Source organism: Condylura cristata, unplaced genomic scaffold (genome assembly GCF_000260355.1).
Source record: "Condylura cristata isolate star-nosed mole 26May11 unplaced genomic scaffold, ConCri1.0 scaffold00041, whole genome shotgun sequence".
Classification (NCBI taxonomy): Eukaryota; Metazoa; Chordata; class Mammalia; order Eulipotyphla; family Talpidae; genus Condylura; species Condylura cristata.
The window spans coordinates 6,033,962-6,054,211 of record NW_004567142.1 but is presented as its reverse complement, the minus strand read 5'-3'; the positions used below and the strand labels follow the sequence as shown (position 1 = coordinate 6,054,211).

Here is a 20,250-nt window from a genome sequence, read left to right as displayed (position 1 = left end):
CGCCGGGACCGCCCCCCACCCCACCGCCGAGCCGGGGCTGCGACTGGACCCCTGCGTCTGCCCGCACCCACAGGGCGCGGCCCCGCCTCGCCTCCCACAAACAGCCACCCCGCCCTCGCAGGCACAGGTGCAGGCCGCTGGAGGCCTGGGAGGCTTCTTGCCCCTTGGGCAGCACCACGCCACCTCCGGCGAGGCGAGGCTGGGCGAGACTCGCTCTGCAGAGTCCAGGCCCACCACTCGATCACCTGTCACGGAGACCTGGGTCTCCCGTCCTGGGAGCTCAGGAAGGGCTTTTTTGCCGGCTTCTCCTGCCTTGGGGACTCGTCCTGGCTGGTTGTTGCCCATTGTAACATCGGGCTTCAGTCAGCTGCTCCCTTTGGGCCATCTGGGTTCTGTTTGCCCTGATTCCACTTTCTCTGGAACGATGACAGCCTTCGGCAGGTAGACGTTGCCGGCCTCCTGCTTGACTGTATCTTACTCCCTTTCCTACTCCCGTCTGCATGGCTCCCAGCCGTGTCGAGCTGAGCATAATGCAGACTGCATGGTCACTTTATCATTTGTACCCTGACAGCAAAGGTGGCTGCAGTGACTAACGGTGACTAAGCTCTCAGAAGTAGATTGAAAGTTCAAAGTAATCAAACAGTACTGAGCAAACAAATTTCAAAGATGGGGCAATTATAATGTAGACGTGTAAAGCGCGTTTCTAATACACAATTACTATTTAAACCATGGGAAAGAAGCTACCATAGATAAAATAAGAAAAGCAATTCTACTGTGCCCAAATTATCAATATTATATTAAGCTGAAGGACAAATTGCAACTTTTAAGATCAAGTAAATGTTACCGTGGACATTAGGGTATTTTGAAGAGCTGTGGTTAAACACGAAAATAGTGTTAAACATTTATTTTCACAAATAGTTATGTAGCAGTAGCCACATCTGAAAATATAAACTTTAAGAAATATCACTATGGTCATTAATAGAATTTTTTTTCTCGTTATAAATTTCTAACATATAAAGGACTTGACTGGCCCTAGGTGGACACATGTACGGGTGCGTACATTGCACATGCTCACACAGGTCATGTCACACCATATCTGACACCTCACGGATCTGGGGGGGCATAATACAGTTGGGAGAACGTGTCTCTGCTTGTCTTCTTTTTGTGGTCTAGTTTGTGACCATTAAGGAAGCGTTTCACAGGAGCTCAAATAGGAGCGAACAAGTCAGCCAAAATGAGAGTTTTGATTCTCTTACTGTTAACTGCTTCATATTTTGCATCAGCTCCAGATGCCAATCAGAGCAAACTATGTACGTCCCTCCCGAAACCGGGGACACGCCCACCTGGTGCCTTGAACACGGAGGGTCCAGCTCTTTCCTGCCACGTGCGTCACCCAGGTGCCAGTTTCAGGGCGTCTCCACCCCGAGGGACCACAGTGGGCACCTCCAGTCTCGCTCTGCAAACTCCTCACATCACCCTCACCCGGGAGAAATCTTGCTCCTATCACCCCAGCTCCACGCAAAGCACGTCTTGAATGCCACCTTCACCCAGTGAGCTGAGATGTACGTGTGGCCTGCCCGGCCCAGCCCCTGCTTCAGCCAGCTCCGCCAGAGGACGCTCCCACCCGGAGTCGCCTTCACAGAGCCATCCAAGCCAGGGCTCCGCTCCCTCAGATGAATGTGCAAACCCAACCCTGGCTCCCGAAGCCAGACTCGCTGTGGGTATCTCCCCTCAGAACAGCTCTGAGCCCACGGTTCCGCTTCCATGCGTCCTACGCTCCATGCGGGATATTCCTTAAGAGTTTACTGTGACAATTCAGGTGGCGCAGGTGAGGCGTCTCCAAATATCAGAGTCAGGAAGTGGTGTCGCACACAGGGTGAACAATGTGGAGCAAGACCGGGTGCCCACAGGAGCATTAGGGACAGCGTACAGGCGTGGGGACAGTGACCGGTCCAGAGACACTTGCTCTGAAGAGGTTGCTCAGCCTGTCCCCAAGCCGTAGTCGCTCACGACCACACTTAGGACGGGGGTTTTGGGTGGGTTATGAAGCGACTAAACAACCGCGCACCTGCACACGGTGCACGTGTTTGCAAAGGGCGGGGGATTTGGCCGTACAGGCAGAGCACAGCTGAGACCTCTTGGGCTCCCGGCTCAGGAGCAGAAAGGGACAGAGGGTGGGGAAACACAGTATGATCACTGTATTGAAGTTTAAAAGGAACAAGTCGGGATTATAAATAACAGACAAAGCAGTGTTCATGATGGAGGAAATGGAGTTAAGGCAGATGAAGGTGCTCACCAGGAGGAGGATGGTGCGGGTGGCCCTGGACTCGGGGGAGGACGCCGGGGCGGCCCTGGAGCTGTGCAGGTGCCGGACGCGCTGCCTGTGCCGGTACAGGGTGCAGACCAGGGAGCCGCTGGCCCAGGCCATGGTCACAAAAAACACAACGTCGGGGAAGGACAGCAGAGCGCCATGTAAGAAGTCTCTGGCTGTGTCGTGACGCACAGAAGAACACTCTCCAAATATTTTCCTGCTTGTGTCATTTTTGTGACTATGAATACTAGACATGAACATGGGGTAGAGGACATTAGCCAGTAGGCTCAGGACCCAGCACAGGGCGAGAGAGGGGCAGGTGTACCTGGGAGCTTTGTCTCTCAGCCCCGCCCACGTGGAGCCCCGGGGGCTGACGGTGCTGGCCTGGACCACACTCAGGAGGCAGGTGGTGCTGATGGACACGCCCCTGCCCACTCCTCCTATATAGAATTGAAACTTGCACCCAAAATCACTTTCTTCACACCAGCCAAAATATGTGACGACATAGCCAATTCCTCTAGAGAACAGGAGCATGAAATTGGCCACAATCAGGTTCCTGATAACCAAATCCGTGAGCCTCAGTCTAGAGGCTGTAAGATTAAGGAAAATCTGATGGGAAAGGAGAGAGAAATTCCCCACGATCCCTAAGACACTCTGCAACAAGATGACAGTCCCTACCACCAAATCCCGGGGCTCCATCCTGTCTGCTCAGCCGCTGACCCCCACCTTCCTGCAGGAGGAGCCTCCCCGGGAACCGGGAAGGGGATCGCAAGGCTCAGCTGCCCCGATCATGTCCACTGCAGCCCTGACCTCTCCCGTCCCAGCACAGCCCCCAGTCTGGCGCGTTCACTTAAGGGCTCTCAGTCCTTGGACACTTGCAGTGGCTGAACATAAGCCAGCACCCCCAGGCGGGACAGGTCCTTCTTCATGGACTCCCGAGGCAGCACAGTCGGTCCTCAAGAAGAAGAGGGCGCACAGGCACAGACGGACCCCAGTGTTGAGCAGATTCACTCACCGGCTGGGGCTGAGTGGAGAGCTGGACCTGGCTGGGGGGACAAACACAGGACACTGAGCCCACACTGGGGTTCCAGGTACATCACCACCAGATAAGGCCCTCCCTGGTGGCGCGGCAGGTTAAAGCGCAGCACTGCAAGCCGGCCGCAGCCACCTCAGTGTAGTTTGATCCCCGACCCCGGAGGTGACCCGCAAGGCGCAGCAGACCTCTCCTGTCTCCCTGCTGCCCACCCCGGGCAGTGAACTTTATCAATGTGTCTGTTCTGCTCCCCACCCTGTCTCTCGTGCATCCTCTCACCCCCTGCACCTTTGGCCTGTACCCCAGTTCTGTGTGCATAAAGAAACAATTTTTTTTTAATCACAACCAGATGTAACTGGATTTTAGCAATATCGCTGGGAGCCACAGCACTTTACTTAAACCCTGGTAGACACCAAGTTTCCATTTCTTATTTTAGTATTAGGCAGCTTTTCCCTTTGCTGAAGCTGTGGAGCCCCGGGGTCCCCAGCACAGGGCCAGGGTGTCCTGACTCTGCCAGGAGCCTGGGCGTAGAGGGGGAGCAGCCGAGCTGCCTCAGAGCCTTGGCACCCGCCGCCAGCACACACCTGAGCCCCCAGGACAGACGGAGGGGGCTGCGGCCTGAGCTGTGAGCACCTGAGCCGCAAGGCTGGGGCCAGGAAGGCCGGTGACGAGCCGGAACAAGGGACGGCGCACGGGGAGGGAAGGGCAGGCCCAGGCCTTGTCTCCCGCGGGCTCGATGAGCATCTGATCGGGACCGATCGCAGGTAAGCGGCAGACCTGTTGCAAGATACTTTACGCCAGCAAGTGTCGTCTGGCTCCGTCAGCTTTATTCTCCTTAAGTGCCGCTGTGCTAACATCAACGGGGAAAACTCCCAAGTGGGGACCCACAGCCACTGCCCACTGAGCCCCTCACGCACCCCGAGTCGGAACAGTCTCCCTCCTGGGCTCAGATGCACTCTCTGCTGGACAGAGGGGCCTGGGGAGCGCCCGGCTCTGTCTCACCTGCAGGGAGGCCCACAGACGCCCCTGGCCCCCTGGCCCCGACTGAGGAGGCTCAACAGTGAGGCCCTGGGGCCATCTGAGGCCAGGGGAGTCAGCATGAACCTGAAGCCTAAGGAGCCCAAACCAGGGGGCCAGTCACCCTCAGCGGTGGGGGCCTGCAGCCTGCTGTCTTCGCGACCTCAGGAGATGCCTGCCCAGGCTCAGCTCCAGAAGCCGGTCCCCTCCTGCCTGAGTGCTCTCGCCCACCCGGCCCCCTCCCTGACCGCCCCCATGAGGACAGAGCGACTCACTGGCTTCCTGCCGCCCAGGCGCTGGTCTCAGGTCAGGGCTCAGCCTGCATCTTTGTGCCAGTCACAGAGTAGCCCGAGATATAGTGTGTGACACTGAGTTGTAATTACCGTGTCCCCCAGAGCTGCAAGGTCAGTGACAGGCCTGGGAGCTCAGAAGAGTCGGGAAAACTTTTCCTGCTGCTAATTGCCAAGAACAGCTTTAGGGTCCTCAGCGGCTCTCCAGAGACACTGGGGACACTCAGCGTCCCTGGGCCCTGGGGCACACAGCGGCTCCCCAGAATGACCAGGGCAGACTGGGGCCTGCGCCAGGAGGCGTCCCGAGAGGCTGTGCTCACCAAGGGACTCACCCACCTGAGTCAGGGCCGCAGGGCGGTGGTGACGCCGAGGGGCAGTGGCGCTCACAGAGGAGACAGGGCCTGACGAGAGCGTGTGGGACCCGGAACCCCGGCACGTGGGGTACTGAGCTGGGTATAGCCAGACTCGGAGGGTGGGCCCTGCACGGACACAGGCGGAAGAGGGCGGCCGGGGCTGCCCAGTGGCTGGCAGGTGGCCAGAGGGCAGTGGACACAGGATGGGGCAGAGAGGGCGCAGTGGGGCGCAGTGGCTGTGGAGGGGGTGGGGAGTCCTAGTGACGTCTGACGGCGCCGGGGTGGACAGGCCAGGCTCCTCAGGAGCAAGGAGGGGGTGAGGGGTCAGGACACGGCGGGAAGAAGCAGGGCGGTCTCTGGGGTGGAACAGGCGGGGGGGGGCGTTGGTAGGGGGCGCACTGAGTGCTGATAGCTGAAGGGGTGTCCAAAGAGTAGGCAAGTCAAACTCACTTAACTGCTTCAAATGACAGCAGTTGGAGGGGCAGGGGATGAGGTGATGGGGGAGAGAAGCCCGGGGAGCCCATGATGGCCGCTGCTGAGCTGTCCGCTCCTGCACGACCCGCTCAAGGCCCCTTTCATGCCTCGCAGCCATGAGCCTTGGGGCTGGGGCGCCACAGGCGTCAGGGGCACCCGACACAGCAAGGCCTGGGCGCTCACTGCGCCACGCCGGGCTCTCCCTTCCTTAGCAGCCGGACAGTGAGGCCCTGGGCTCTTAGGTGCTCCCACCTCACGGCCCATTGACTGGCCACCTGCAGGGCTTTAACCCCAAAGCCACCCCACTTTCTCCCACCTCTGGGAACCACCACAGCGCTCTCTGCTTTAGCCTGATGTGGGCTCCGTCACCACTTGGCTCTGATACTGGGTGGCGGAGGACCCCAAAGTGGCCAAGGCCTCGCTGCCCAAATGCTTTGCCAAATTCTGTCCGGGTTCTTCACCTGCGCACCGCTGCAAGGCTGCAGAGGCTCAGGAAACAGCAGAGGGGTTTATTTAACAGGCGGGAAAAACAAGAGCAACTGAGGCCGATAACAGCCGTTCACGGCACCCAAAGTCGTGTCCGGCACTGTCCTGCACGAAGACCGTTGTGATGGCGCCTTCCCGCCACTGAGGTGGGCCGCTCCTCTCCCAAACAGGCCCCGTGTCCAAGATGGCGCCCTCCTGCCTCTGACACCTGGGGCCCGCAGCAGCCAGACTCCAGGCCGGGTTCCAACTCACGGAGACACAGAAGGCAGACAGGAGACGCTCCCAGAGCTGCAGGATGCCCCAGCACAGCACTGACGAGCGACTCTCAGCATGGAGCCACAGCCGCAAAGGAGCCCAGCAACGGCCTCAACCACGCAGCCCGGCCAGGCAGGAACCGCCTCGGTCACTCGGCTACTTGCGAAGCCGCTTCCTATGGCCTCCGCCTTCAGAGGTCTGCAGCGGCCTTCTCCCACAACAGCCCGGTCTGGGGCTCAAATCACTGGCCCCCAAAATGCTGCCCTGACTCCAGTCTGGAGCTCAAACCTTGAATCCCGGAGCCAGGGCACAAGCCACCTTGCCCCGCCTCCCTCTATTTCTGCCCAGTCGCTCCCCTCCTCTCCAGGAAGCCCCTCCTCAAGCCTGTCCTTGCTGGCCTTTCCCTGAGGCTGTCTTCACAGCCAGCCCCTGGGTGGGGCCCCCTGCAACAGTCCCTGGCCTCTGTCCCAGGCTACATTCCCCACTTTTAGCTTTTACCACCATACCTGTGGGGAACACCGCACAAACCCTCTCCACAGGCACAATCACCATCAACATTGTAGGGCCCAGCGGAGCTGCTACCGCTATCGCTCTCGCAACGTGGCTGCGGTGGCCTCGCCTTACAGAAATCTCTATGCGGTTTCTAGCTTCGGCTCAGGGACAAATGTCTGTGAGTGTCCAGAAATGAGACCACGCTCGCTGGACGACGCTTACGTCAGAGAGACAATAGCTCGCTAGCGCGAGAGGTCTCCCACAGACAGTGCTGGGGAAACCGGGCGACCTCACGTGGAGGTGAAACGTGAAAATTAATGTGAAGCGCACCAGACGCCCCGCGGAGGACCCGAGGTCGTAGCTCCGTCGAGGAAAACATGGACGGAGGCTGTCGTGACAGCCTTGGAGATGCGCGTGGGGACTCCTCCATCCCAGCAAGGGAAGCAAAAGCAAAATCAAGCAAGTGGCTCAAAGCCTCCACACAGCGGGACAACTGGCAACGTGAACAGTGGGATACATGCACCACGTACTGCTGAGAAGAGGTTCAGATGCAAAACAGGGGCCTCCCTGGTGGCGCAGCGGGTTACAGTGCAGCACTGCACGCTGGCCGCGGCCACTTTGGTGCGAGTTCGATCCCCGCCCTGGAGGTGACCCCCATGGCGCGGCAGGCCTCTCCTGTCTCCCCGCTGCTCCCCCCAGCAGTGTACTTCATCCATCTACCTGTTCTGCTCCCCATTCTGTTTCTGATGAATCCTCTCACCCCCTGCACCTCTGACCTGCACCCCAGTTCTTGTACATATAAATATTTTAAAATATATACATACAAATAGCAAACTCAATAATAATAATAAACAAGCAAGCAATAAAAAAGGGAAGGGAACGAAGCGCACAAGGGAAGTTGTGGGTCACCCCGCGTAATGGAGAAATGCAAATAAAACCACCATGTGGATTTTCCTTTGGTGACTCTGTTTTCAGTTTATAGCAGCTCAGTGCTCAGACAAACCGTGTCTGCGTGATCGTATCCTCACCGTCATTCCCAATCTCTCTTCCTCGTGCAAACCTTCCTCGCCATGGAGCGCTAGCCCCTCCCAGCCCTCAGCCCGGCCCCGCCATTGGCATCAGGCTCTGAGCCTGCACTGCCGTCAGCCCCTGCAGAGGTGGGACTGGACAGTCCCTGTCCTCTGCGCCTGGTCGCTCCCTAAGACCCTGTCTCCAGATCTGCAGTTACAGCGTTTCTCCTAATGTCTTTCCATTCGGGGCTGCATAATATTCCACTGCCTGGACCATTCATCCTCTGTGGATACTGGGTTACTTCCACGTTGTAACAAGGAAGATGTGGCTGTGAACTGGGTCCCCGAGCCCCCCCAGACTGCTGAAATCCTGTTCTGTGCAGCTGCTGGACCCCACGGTCCTGCCCTGCCACTGTGAGCAGCAGCAGCTATGGCCTGCACCCTCCCATTTGAACAGGAGATGGGGTCTCCTGTCTTGGCCTGGCAGGGCCCTTTGGGGGCTGAGGTCATCTCGGGTGTTCATTTTACACTTCCCAACAGGCAATGCCGAGTCTCCTCAGGGGCAGCCGGAGCTGCTGGTGCTGATCCTGGGAGACATGCCCTGGCGTCCTTGCCCAGTGGTGGCGCCCAGGCTCGCACTGGCCTCCGGCAGCTCCCTGAGGTGTCCACTGGTCCCGGGCTCTGTGCTGCCCTCACTCTGCTGCCCGCGGTGGGTGGTCGCTTCTGCTGCCGTCTTCTCCCCGGTGGGCCCCGCGCCTGGCCCGTGTGCAGCTCCGGGTGCCCGCGGTCTCCCTCTCTGCCCCGTCCTCCCTCCATTTTCCCCTCTTCGCGTCTCCCCTCCCCTCCCTGTCTCGGTCCCGCTCTGGACCCCTCTCTGTGCCTGCAGCCCTGCGTGGGCGCCGTCCGGTTCCCTCAGGGCTGGCCAAGTCTCGGCCACGGTTAGTGTTCTGGGCTGCTCGGGCCTTGGCCTGGCCCCGGGCTGCAGGAGCAGACTCGCGCGCCTTCCTGTAACGCCGCTTTCGACCTGACCGTCCGCGCCGCTGTGGGAGCAGGGTCCGAGGCGCCCCCGGCGCCCCGGGCCGCCTCCGCGCTGTGTGGTGAAGGCGGCGGACACTCTCTTCCAGGGCCGCTTCTCCGGACTCAGCCCGCGACATCTCGTGCGTCTGGAGGGTCGCCTTTCCCGTGAGACTTTCAGGCCTGTTTCTCCGTCTCTTCATGCCGCTGGAAGCCGAGGGCACTCCCTGGGCGCCCCGAAACCACAGCCCCCCCTTGTGTCCCAACTCAGCCGAGAGGCTTTTTGGTAGTAAGTATGAGTGCTACCACGCCGCCACGGAGGCAGAGGGGCGGAGCCACGGGGCCCCCTCCGGGATTGGGGCGTAGGGATTCTCGTCCTCGCCCAGATCCTCGTGGGGGTCTGGGGCAACCTCTCCCTCCTGTGCCGTTACCTCCTCCTTTACCGCAGCCAGGGGGGCTTGCGCGACACGGATCTGATCCTCTCGCACCTGACGGCGGCCAACGTCTTGGTGCTTCTCTCCAAAGGCGTCCCCCAGGTGATGGTGGCTCTGGGGCTGAACTCTCCCCTCGGCGACTCGGGGTGCAGGCTGCTCCTGTACGTGCAGCGGGTGGGCCGGGCCGTGTCCATCGGCACCACCTGCCTCTTGAGCGTGTTCCAGGCCGTCACCGTCAGCCCCAGGAGCCCCCGCTGGAAGCGCCTCGGGCTCCCGGCCCCGAAGTGCGTGCGCCTGTCCACCTCCCTGTGCTGGGCTCTGTCCTTGTGCGTCCATTTCATCTTTCCTGGGTACGTGCTGTACGCGGCGGGCGCGTGGGAGAGCGCAGACGAGGCGAGGGGGGGGGCCGGGGAGCCCTGTCCCTCCGCAGGCCAGGAGGCGGCGCTGGGGGCCGTGTTCGCAGTGCTGTCCAGCTTCCCAGAGCTGCTGCTGTCCCTGCTCATCCTCTGGGCCAGCGGCTCCATGGCGCTCTTCCTCCACAGGCACCGGCAGCGGGCCTGGCGCCTGCGCGGCTGCCGGGCGCCCCAGGGGTCCACGGCCGAGTCCAGGGCCACCCGCCACGTGCTCCTCCTGGCGGCCACTTTCGTGTCCTTCCACTCCCTGGCCTCCGCCCTCCAAGTGCACGTGGCGCTCCTGCCCCACCCTGAGGGGTGGGTGGTGAAGGCCACAGCCCTGGTCTCCACTTGCTTCCCGGCCCTCAGCCCCTTTCTGCTCATGAGCCGAGAGGCCCGCCCCGGCCAGCCAGCAGCCCCGCGGCTCTCCGTGCGGAGGTGACGGGTGGTGCCTGCAAACACTCACCTGGCGGCTCAGGTGTTCACACACCAGGGGAACCGCGGGAGCCAAAGGAAGCCCCGCGGCTTCTGGAGGGAGACCCGGAAGGCAGGGCCCTGGCCCCTGTCAGAGAGGCCTTCGTGGTCTGAGGTGGCCAGTCAAGCGGCTGCGCCTGTCCTGAGGCCTCGCATCCCGGAGAGCAGCGTCCCCACCTGCTGCTGCTTGAGGAAAGCTGGAGACTGGGCCCGGCTCCAGTCCTCACTGAGAGGTTAGATCTAGATGGGGACTGGACCCCGGGGGCACGTAACAGGAACAAAAAGCGAGTAACAAGTAAGAACTGAAAACTCTGTGCTGAAAATCACCAGTTTACCTGTATTAGGACATAAGCCCCAAATGGCCAGCCCAGAACCCCCACGGCCCCCACTCTGTTCCCCTAGACGGACCCTGAGCTTGCCCGGGGACCCTGACGTGGCTCTCATCCGTGGCAGCCCTTCCCGGGCCCTCTCCTGGTGCGGGCTCCTCTGTCCTGGCTAAGTGTCCTCGGGCCGGCCGCCAGCGCCTGCCTCTTTCCTGCAGAGACTATTCTGCTCTGCCCCCCGCTGAGTGACTCCGCAGCTCGGCCACGGGTCCTGGTACGTTGCCCAGCCTGGGTGGCCGCTTGGCAGGCTCCCCGTGAGGAGCAGGAAATGCGCCTGGGGCGAATGCCTGGGTTCCTCCTGTGTGTGTCTGTCTTGGGAGACCAGTCTTGACAGTGGTCCCGGCTCTTGTACATGTGGTTTTGTCTAAAAAGTGCCTTGGGGTCCTCCCTGGTGGCGCAGTGTGTTAGAGCACAGCACTATGGAACTATCAAAGCCACTGCAACATGAGTTCGATCCCCGGCCAGGGAGCTGACCACATGGCGTGGCAGACCTCTCCTGTCTCCCTGCTGCTCCCTTCAGCGGTGTGTTTCAGTGCATCTGCCAGTTCTGCTCCCCGCTCAGTCTTTGGTGAATGCTCTCATCCCCCATGCACACCTCTGGCCTGTACCCCAGTTCTGTATGCATGAATAAATAAATCTTTAAGAAAAAAAAAAAAAGAAAGAAAGACAATTACCAATCAGAGACGAGCAGGGGCGAACAGGGCAAGGGCCTGCGGTGATCGTGCACGGGTGAACTGGTGGAGGGAATTCTGTGGTGTCTACACTTGAGAAAGGAAAGCAGTCGTTGCATAAATTAAATTAATAAATAAATTTATGTTAAAATATAAAGACAGCCTTTGCCTGCTCATGTCCGGGTGAATGTCTCTCTGCTTCATAAACTCACCATGGCCGCTGAGTGGGAAACTGCGGAGGGCGTTCTCCGGGGAACGCAAGAACCCCGCTCACTGAACCCCAACATGGATCAGGGGCTTCGTCCCAGGGAACACATGACCGGAAATCACGCTGGGAAGGCCCCGGCAGGGTCGCCTCTGAGGCCCCTGACGCAGGTGAGTGCAGACACCTGCCTGACAGGGGACAGACTGGGCACAAGACAGGCGGGCCGGCGCCAGTGGGGGAGCAGCGTCCATTCTGGGGGTGGCCGGGCCCCAGAGGGCGCACACCTGACCCTTCAGGGACCTCGGGGCTTCCCCCAGCCTGCACACAGCGGCGCTCCCACACCAAGGCGGGCGCACGGGACTGACGAGCCTTCCACAGGGCGAGGGAGGGGAGGACGGAAAGGGCGCCCCAGCGGGCCAGCGGGTGAAGCCCTGGACGGAGACTCCCACCAGCCCTCCAAGCTCTGGGACTAGCCTCTTGGCCAAACTTCCTCTGGGCCCGGGGGGAGGGGGCCGGGCCCTGTGCTGGCCGCCTGACAGCGGCGACAAGAGGCCGTCAGGAGACAGAAGCACAGACCGACTGCCCGCCGCTGTCCCCTCCACCCCGCAGGCCAGCAGCCATGTCAGGGCCTGCGCCTGGCGTGACGCCTCGGCAGAGCGCCTCAGGCCCCTCGTCCCGGAGGACCAGGGGCACCCAGGAGACCCGTAACTGGTCACAGGGAGTGTGGCTGTCTGGGGGCAATCTGGGCAATTTCGGGGAGCTGGGGAGATCCAGGTGCACTGGAGGAGGAGAGATGGGTGAGCTCGGCCGGTGAGGGCAGACCCGTGGGCCACCAGGAGAGGTGGGCGAGCGCCACGGAAGGGCGAGGCTTCACGGCACTGGGCGTCCCCACCGTCCACCCTACCCCCACGGTGCGACGAACATGTGTTTGTCTTCCCGTTACTGCCCCACCCCCCACCCCCGGGGTTCGTTTCATCTCCTGGTTTCCCTACAAAGCTGGATGCGTGAAACCTCGGCGTGCTGGTCTCTCCCTGGCTGAATCATTTCTCCAAACAGAGCAGCCCCCGGGTCCACCCAGCGCGGCAAAGGGCAGGTGGCGTATCTCTGACGCCGAGGGGCAGAGCAGTGTGCGTGTGCGGGGTGAGGGTGCTGCACCCCACGCGGCCCTTAGGTCCGGGCTCCCCCGCAGGGCCTTCCCCGAACGGGTGTCTTCCATCTCTGCGCGGATGGAGGGAGGGGCAGCTGCCCGTGAGAACTCCTCATGTGACCTTCCGAGGTATCTCCCGCGTTTGCTGCATGTTGCAAACGCGGGAAATAAACCGAATGCACCGCAAGGTGGTGGCCCTCTGTTGTGCGGAAGGTTGCGGGTGTCTGCCGCCCCAAACGGGGCCCCAGTTGTCCAAGAGCCCTACGGACCCTACATTCGCGTGCAGGAGGGTAGAGGCTCTGCAAGCCGACTTCAACCCGGAACCGACTGCTGCTCTCTGAGGCCCCAACCCGGAAAACGTGTCCCTGCGGCAACTGGCCAGTCTGGAAGCATCAGCGCCGCGGCGCTCTCTGTCGCTGTCCCTTGGCTCCTGGGCTGGGAGAGGGACAGCTGCTCGCCTGGCTCTCCCCAGCCTCCCCTGCTGTGAGTTCACGTAGACTCGGAGTCCTGAGTCCTGGGCCCTGGACGTCCAAGCGGAGAACTCCATCGCCAGGGCGAGCAGCGCCCTCACAGGACCCGAGTCCTGGGCGCAGGAAGCGTGTTCTCTGGCCACCCTCCACGGCACTGTCCTGACTGGCTGAGGAGGGCTTTTCAAGGTGGGGTAACCAGCAGGGAAGAATGTGGCTCAGCATAATCCTGTAACCCATTTAAAATGCCTGCTGGAACACAGCGGAGGCTCTCTCCCCCGACAGCTTACACGAGCGGATGTAGAAACTTGAGAAAGAATCGGTGACCCTGAAAAGGCGTCATAAATAAGGGATGAAAATCCTGCTGCCGTTTTTTCAACATGAGCTGTGGAACTCTTCCAGGAAATTTAAAACAGGAAACGGAACAAAAATGTCACGCACTGGATAGGCCTCAGCCTTCGGTACCTTTCAGTACCACCAAATAAAAGAGAAAAGCACCCTAAAAGTAAAAGCCCTAAAAATAAATGGCCCCAAAACAGTCCTTTACAGAAGGAATCATCTGCTGGTTTAACTCCTTCGCCGTAGCTATAAAAAACAGGAGACAATTTTCACAGGTGATCCAGAAGTGGCTACTGTATTCATGGCTCTTCTGGCTAAAAAAGAGAAGAGAGGCCCTTCCTGGTGGAGCAGCCGGTGAGGATGCAGCACTGCGAAGCTGGTTTGATCCCCACCCCAGAGGTGACCCCCAGGGCGCGGCAGACCTCTCCTGTCTCCCCGCTGCTCCCCTCAACAGCATACTTCTTAGATCTGCCTGTTCTGCTCCCCACTCTGTCTGGTGAAGCTTCTCACTGCCCTTGCACCTCTGCATAAATAAATTAATCTTTGAAAAGAAAAAAGAAAGGGTGAGTTTTGGAAACTACGCATGAGAACAAGCCAGGATTAGTCAGAAAAATAACACCAATATGTGTTTTAAAAAACTTGCAGTGGTGCATGGTCAAATTTATTTTTTCTAAGATTTGTTTATTTATGCACACAGAACTGGGGTATAGGCCAGAGGTGCAGGGGCAGCGAGAGGACTCACCAGAGACAGAGTGGGGAGCAGAACAGGCCGGTTGACAAAGTCCACTGCTGAGGGGAGCAGTGGGAGACAGGAGAGGCCTGCTGCGCCCTGTGGGTCACTTCAATTTGTGTTGAAGCGGCTGTGGCCAGCTTCATAGTGCTTTAACCGGCTGCCCTACCAGGGAGGCCCGCACTGTTGAATTTAAACCACCAAATTCCCGACATACCCACAGGTCCTGGGGCCTGAGAGCTCGCCTCCAGCCTCCACCCTGACAACCAGATGGGCTTTCCTGGATATAGGGCGTCCCAGGCAGTTCCCTTGGGGGATCCAGGCTAAAACTTCAATAATAAAATTCGGATGTTCTTACAAGTTCACTTTGTGAAATACATGGTTAGGGGCTTGGAGGAAGCCAAACAAAAGTCTCGAGTAAAGTTTCGAAAGTCACTCAGAAAAAGGAAGGGTCCTGTGGTGTTCTTGGGTCCGCGCAGGGTGGCGCTGTGTGAACCCTCAAGCGCCGGCCCAGAGACTACAAGGGCCAGGCTCTCCTGCAGGCTAAACTGTGCCACAGGCCATTCCTGGTATCAGGAGAAAATTACAAGAATTGGCCTTAGGCCTTCAGCAATCACTGGACAATCTCCTGACTGCTGTCATCACAGCAAGGGTCACAGCAAGGCACAGGAAAAGCCCCAGAGGGCCTGTTTCAAGGCAGGGACTCCGGTGGCCACTCAGCCCCTCAGGATGGTTTCACGAGAGGAGGCCAGGCGCTCGGGCGTGGCCTTGCAGGTGTTCCGGAAGAAGGTGCCCCAGCCACGAGACCGGCTTGCAGACCCGCAGCTCCCTGTGAGACTGTCCCCGAATAGTTAGGGTTGTCACTGGAGAAGGGTCTGTCCTGGGTTGCAGAAACTGGGGCCGGTCCCCTCCGGACTCTGTGGGGGCCCAGCGTTTTTGACTGCCCCGCCCCTCGATTTCGTCATCAGAGCCAGGTCCACCTTGAGGTAGAGAGCCGGTCAGTAGACTTTCTGCTGCATCCTGGGGTCATATACTCTGTTCCTGACCGTTAACATCTAACGGGGTGACAGGCAAGGAGGTAGCCGGAAAGACTGTAACTAGATATTTTGACTCCTTCTGGGGTGCCTCCAGGGCTCCCTGAACGCCCACCCCACTTTTGGGCTGTGATGTCCTGGCCTGTGGCGGCCAGAACAGTGGCCACTCCCTACGCTCCCCCCTTTGCCTCTAAATGTAAAACTGACTGGTTGGAGGGGTGTCACAGCCCCCAGGTGCGGAGAGCAGCGCTCGCACTGAAACCAAGCTAAAACCGGGAGTCCCACATCCCTGGCAAGGGCAAAATTCACTGAGCTTAGAAACAAGAGCAGGCCTTTCTGACATAATCAACGCTTTGTAACACCAGGGCCGCGTCCCCTGATGGCACAGGGGTTAAGTCTCAGCACTAAGCTGTCCGCAGCCACAGCAGCACGAGTTCAACCCCGGCCCGGGTGTGACCCAAGTGGTGCGGCAGACCTCTCCTGTCCCGCCCACTGCTCCCCTCAGCTACGGATTAATCCTCTTACTGCCTGTACCCACTCTTGTATAAATTTTTAAAAACCACACACACACACACACACACACACCCCAAATTCTGCTAGTTCCTGCTCTAGCCAGAGCAACTCTCCTACCTCGGGGATAAAAAGCCCAAATGGTTCTTGGTATCTGGTCTGCGACCGAAGACAAAGACCCGGGCTGGGTCCCCCCCGCCCCGTCACGCGAGCTCCCTCTGCTGTGTTGCAGGACCAGGAGACGTTCTTCTCCGTCCTGACCTGAAGGGTGAGTTGCTTTGTATCCCCTCACACCCAGATTCTCGGCTTCTTCTTGCCTTTGAGGACCCCTCCAGAATTCAGTCCCAGCTTCCTTGGCTCCTCGCTCCCTCCATGCCACTGAGCTGAACCACCAGCTAAGGTACTGGCCGGAAATGGAATAAAACAAAGGGAGACCCACAAAAGTGCTAAATGATTTCTATTTTAAATCACTGAGCCTATTTACACAAACTGATGAACTTGGCCTTGCTGGCACGATTCCATGCCACATGGCCTACGTGGTTGGGCGACACCCTTTCTCGCTGACCTCTGCCGAGCGCAAGCACATGCAGAATCTGCACAGTGGGCCCAACGGACCCTCACACCCAGTCTTGTAACTACGTGGGAGCCCACGCCAGGCCCTTACTCCACGAGCCCAGCATCGCACACACGCACATTCTGCAGTGCTCACTAGGGACCTCTCGCTGCGAAAATTAAGAAACAGACTTGGTGCGGCCCTGGTGTGGGCTGGGAGCAGCAGAGGCTCACCTCAGACTCGCCTCAGGTCAGGCCAGAGGCACGGGAGGAGGCGCAGACAGGCAGCCCTGCAGACGCCACACGCTCCTGGTGGAGCCGCCCGGCTGTCTGGGCGCATCTCGCTGGAGACACCGGAGCTCCGGGCCTGAGGACTCGGCCCTCGTTGAGTCAGGCGTCAGCGTCACGACTCCGCACGGCCGGGTGGTTTTCTCTCTACTGGCCGTGGAGGTTGTTCTAGCTCAGGAAGGGGTTTGTATCACACATGCTTGACAGCGAACCGGACAGGCACATTACAAACATGAAACAACAGACGTTTCGAACACACGTGATGTTAACAGACTGAAGGCTCAGACAGTGTTGACCTAAGTGCTTGCTGGGTGACGCCAAAGGCGAGTGAGGCCCAGTTAATGACCAAAGCTGGTTGGTACAGAGACTTAGAGACCGTCAGATCGTCATTTGGGTATCACAGGTGTACCCTGGGGGTGTGTCAGGTATTGAAAAGTAATGCGGGCCTCGCTGGTGGCGCAGGGGTTAAGCCTCAGCACTATGGAGCACGAGTTCGATCCCCAGCCAGGGAGGTGGCCCACACAGCCCATGTGTTTCCCCGCCACCCTCCTCAGCAGTGGACTTCGTCAGTCTGCCTACGCTCCCCACTCTGTCTCTGGTGAATCCTCTCACCACCTCTGGCCTGTACCCCAGTTCTGTATGTACAAATAAATCTTAAAACAAAAAAAGAATTAGTTTTATTTTGGGTAGAACTTGGGATGGGATCCAGGTGCTTCCTGCCAGTCTCTGCTCACCTGAGGCCCAGGCCACCTTCAGAGACTGAAAAAGTAAGAATTCCTCCCAGGTACATTAATGATCTCCTTGAAGATTCTCACAAGACCCAGTAATTGTCTTTGACAGTTGGCAACTGGGAGAAAAGTCTTGCGGCAGGGTTCTCCTTCTCCAAGCGGCCCTGTCATCATGCTTCGGGGAAGTGATAATTGCAGCTGAGGGGGCTGAGTCACCACGTCACAGGCCTATATCTAGGGATCTGACTCTTTCCTCCACTACTGCTGGGCACCCTGACCATCGCCTCGAGCCAAACGTCCTGGGAGAGAGAAGGGGTCCAGTGAGTACTTTCTTTTTTAAGATTTATTTATTTATGCACACAGAACGTGGGTGCAGGCCAGAGGTGCAGAGGACTCAGCAGACAGAGTGGTGGGGGGGGGGGAGCAGAACAGGAAGACTGACAAAGCACACGGCTGAGGGGAGCAGCGGGGAGACAGGAGAGGTCTGCTGCGCCCTGGGGGTCAGCTCCATGGCCTGCAGCTAGCTGCTTAGTGCTGCGCTTTAACCCACTGCGCCTTAACCTGCTGCGCCACCGGGGAGACCCCCGTGAGTACCTTCTGTTTCAGTCTGAGGCAGACTCTGTGAAGGAAGTCTGCAACGCTACTTGTGTCTCTTCTGGGGTGGACACAGTTGATCCAGTGGCAAAATCAGAAGAGGAGGCATGAGTCCTTTGCTATGAGATGAAATGGGGGAAAGAATCAGGGCCCAGACCTGGGCAACCTCAACAACTCCCAGGCTATCTAATAATTAAATCCTCCTGAGGAAATGTATGGGTAAATAGTGAAACCTAATTTTTAAAAAGACTTATTTATGCATTTAAGAGCTGAGGTGCAGGCCAGAGGTGCAGGGGGGAGAGGAGACACCAGAGACAGAGTGGGGAGCAGAGCAGGCAGATCCACTGAAACCCACTGCTGAGGGGGCAGCCGGGAGAGGGGAGGTCTGCTGCGCCCTGGGGGTCCCTCCCTAGCCAGGAATTGAACTCGTGCTGCAGTGGCTGCCGATAGCGTCACAGTGCTGCATCTTGACCCCTTGTGCCACCAGGGAGGCCCAGGAAACCAAATTTGTAAGGCACCTAAGGGCTGTATCATGAATTCAAGCTATTGTTCACATTCCCTCACACAAACCACAGATGAAATTTTCCAGTCACTGTAGGTGCGCCTGTAGTAGCTCCAAGCTTAGGAGCTTAGGATGGCGCTGGAATAGCGACCTAGTCATGTAGAAATGAGCTGTCTGAATTTGTTTCTGGGGTGAAAATGCTTTTCTAGAGCTCTGGGTTTGTGAGGCTGTGACTGGAGACTACTTGAACTAATGACTATAGAAAGACACTTATCCTCTGACGCTGGGAAGCTGCATGCAGAGAAAAGACAATAATGCAATTGCAAATAGATGATAGAGCAAGCATGTCACATGTAATTTCTTCTGGGTTAATAGCGTCCTAATGCCAGTCCCACGCTCGAGACTCCTTTCCCTGTGTTAATCTCTAGACGGCACAAGGTTTCACAGCTCCCAACTTCATTCCGTGTCTCTTTTAATAGCGACCTAATCTGGTGTAGAAATCAGGTGCTGACCTCCTGCTTGACCCCTGCGCCCACCAGCCTGAGTCCAGGCCGGCCTCTTGGTCCACCCATGTACCTTTGAGCATGAGTCCGGTCTGGCCTGCTGGCTGACCTCGGCAGCCTCACTGCTAACAGTTCCCTTACCCTAGCTATTAATAAATAAATAAGCATGCAACCTGGAATTATTAAAATGTAGTTTCTATCCCATCCTACTTCATTACGTATTCATGTTTCTGAGTTTAGGGACAAAATAACATTATCCCATAATTTATTTCATTAAATACGAATTGATTTCATAAATGCCACTGGATTTTTACCCTGGCATGCCAGCAGATGGGGCTTTCTGCTGAGAACCAGGTCTGCAGCTAAAGCCAACTGGAACTTGAGGCCATTTACTCTAAGATCCAACTGCAGTGCGGGCAGCTGCCCTTTATTAGGGCTCTCGAAAGCTTTGCTGGATACTGCTCTAGAGAATAAAGCCTGACACCCACCCAGACAGAAACTGCTTACAGCCGAAATGATAAAGCACTAACAATGTGAGATACCGTTGGGGGGGGCAGTCACCCAGCGTTAGCACTCGGCCGGCAGCCAGCCTGTGAGCCTTCACACGATCACGTCCGCTGTGCCTAATCTCTCCTCGCCGGCCAGGGCAATGACGCCGGGGCCCGCCAGCAAACAGATCCGCTCAGAGGCGGCCGGTAGTTTGGGCACCAGGGCTCTTTGTATGGTAATCGCGACCTAAAGTTTATACATGAGACAAGACGAGGGCCAACATCCTGATGAGGTGCTGGGGCCGGGCATGGGCTCACGGCTCCATGCCTCTGGGGCCCACGCGGGGTCCTCCGCCCTGGACCCGGGGGCCTGGACCTGGGGGCCCGGCCAAACCACCTCTAAGGCTAGGAGTGTCCTACTTCCCCTACAATATAGTTGGGGTCCTGGAGATTTATGCTTTTTTGGATCTCTTCTCTTCCTTTACTGCTCTGAGTCCAGTTGAAGGCCTTGAGTTTGATTCTCAGGCGCCGACGGCAGCCCCCCCAAACAATGGCTGCCACTGCGTTCGACGACTTCTTGGATGGTCCAGAACGTCAACTTGTTTCCTGGCCTCACAGAGTGGCCTTGCCGCATCCCACCTCTCCAACATCTCTCCCTCCTCTGCCTGCACCAGCAACCCCAGGTGGGTAGAACTGAGAGGCTCCCGAGGACTTGGGGGTTTCCTTTCCTGTGCTAGCCCCTGAGTGGTCATTTCCCTCTCCATCCTAAAGAAAAGAAGGATTTAGGGCCCTGAGCTCACCAGAAGGGCACCGTCACCATCCCCCAGCATTTCTTGTTTGGTCTCCTGGGGACCCCGGTTCTGCAGTTTCATCCCCACAGACCCAACCCGCAGGTCAGACCCTCAGCAACCGCCTCTGCCCTCCCAAACTCCTTTTTGGCCATGCGCATTTTCTCAAATGTAGAGCCATGTGGCCGTGAGAGTGCCACTCAGGGATTTCGCAACCACGACTGCCTACACCATGCCCAGGTCGAGCGTCAGCATGTCTTCCGTTGCCCAGAAGCCCTCCGAAACG

At 58.3% G+C, this 20,250-nt stretch overlaps 2 protein-coding genes across 2 annotated transcripts in view; both read right to left on the bottom strand.

Annotated features, from left to right (window-relative positions):
- PPP2R1A (protein phosphatase 2, regulatory subunit A, alpha) overlaps positions 1-345 on the bottom strand; it is an 18,251-nt gene extending 17,906 nt beyond the window's left edge. The window contains exon 1 of the mRNA XM_004694060.2: positions 184-345. Coding sequence (XP_004694117.2) covers positions 184-345 — 162 coding nt within the window. The remainder of the gene's footprint in view (positions 1-183) is intronic.
- Positions 346-2,041: 1,696 nt separating this feature from the next.
- Positions 2,042-3,010, bottom strand: LOC101621138 (vomeronasal type-1 receptor 4-like). Its single transcript, XM_004694059.1, has one exon. It carries the CDS (start codon positions 3,008-3,010, stop codon positions 2,042-2,044), a length of 969 nt encoding a protein of 322 aa, XP_004694116.1.
- Positions 3,011-20,250: the final 17,240 nt, after the last annotated feature.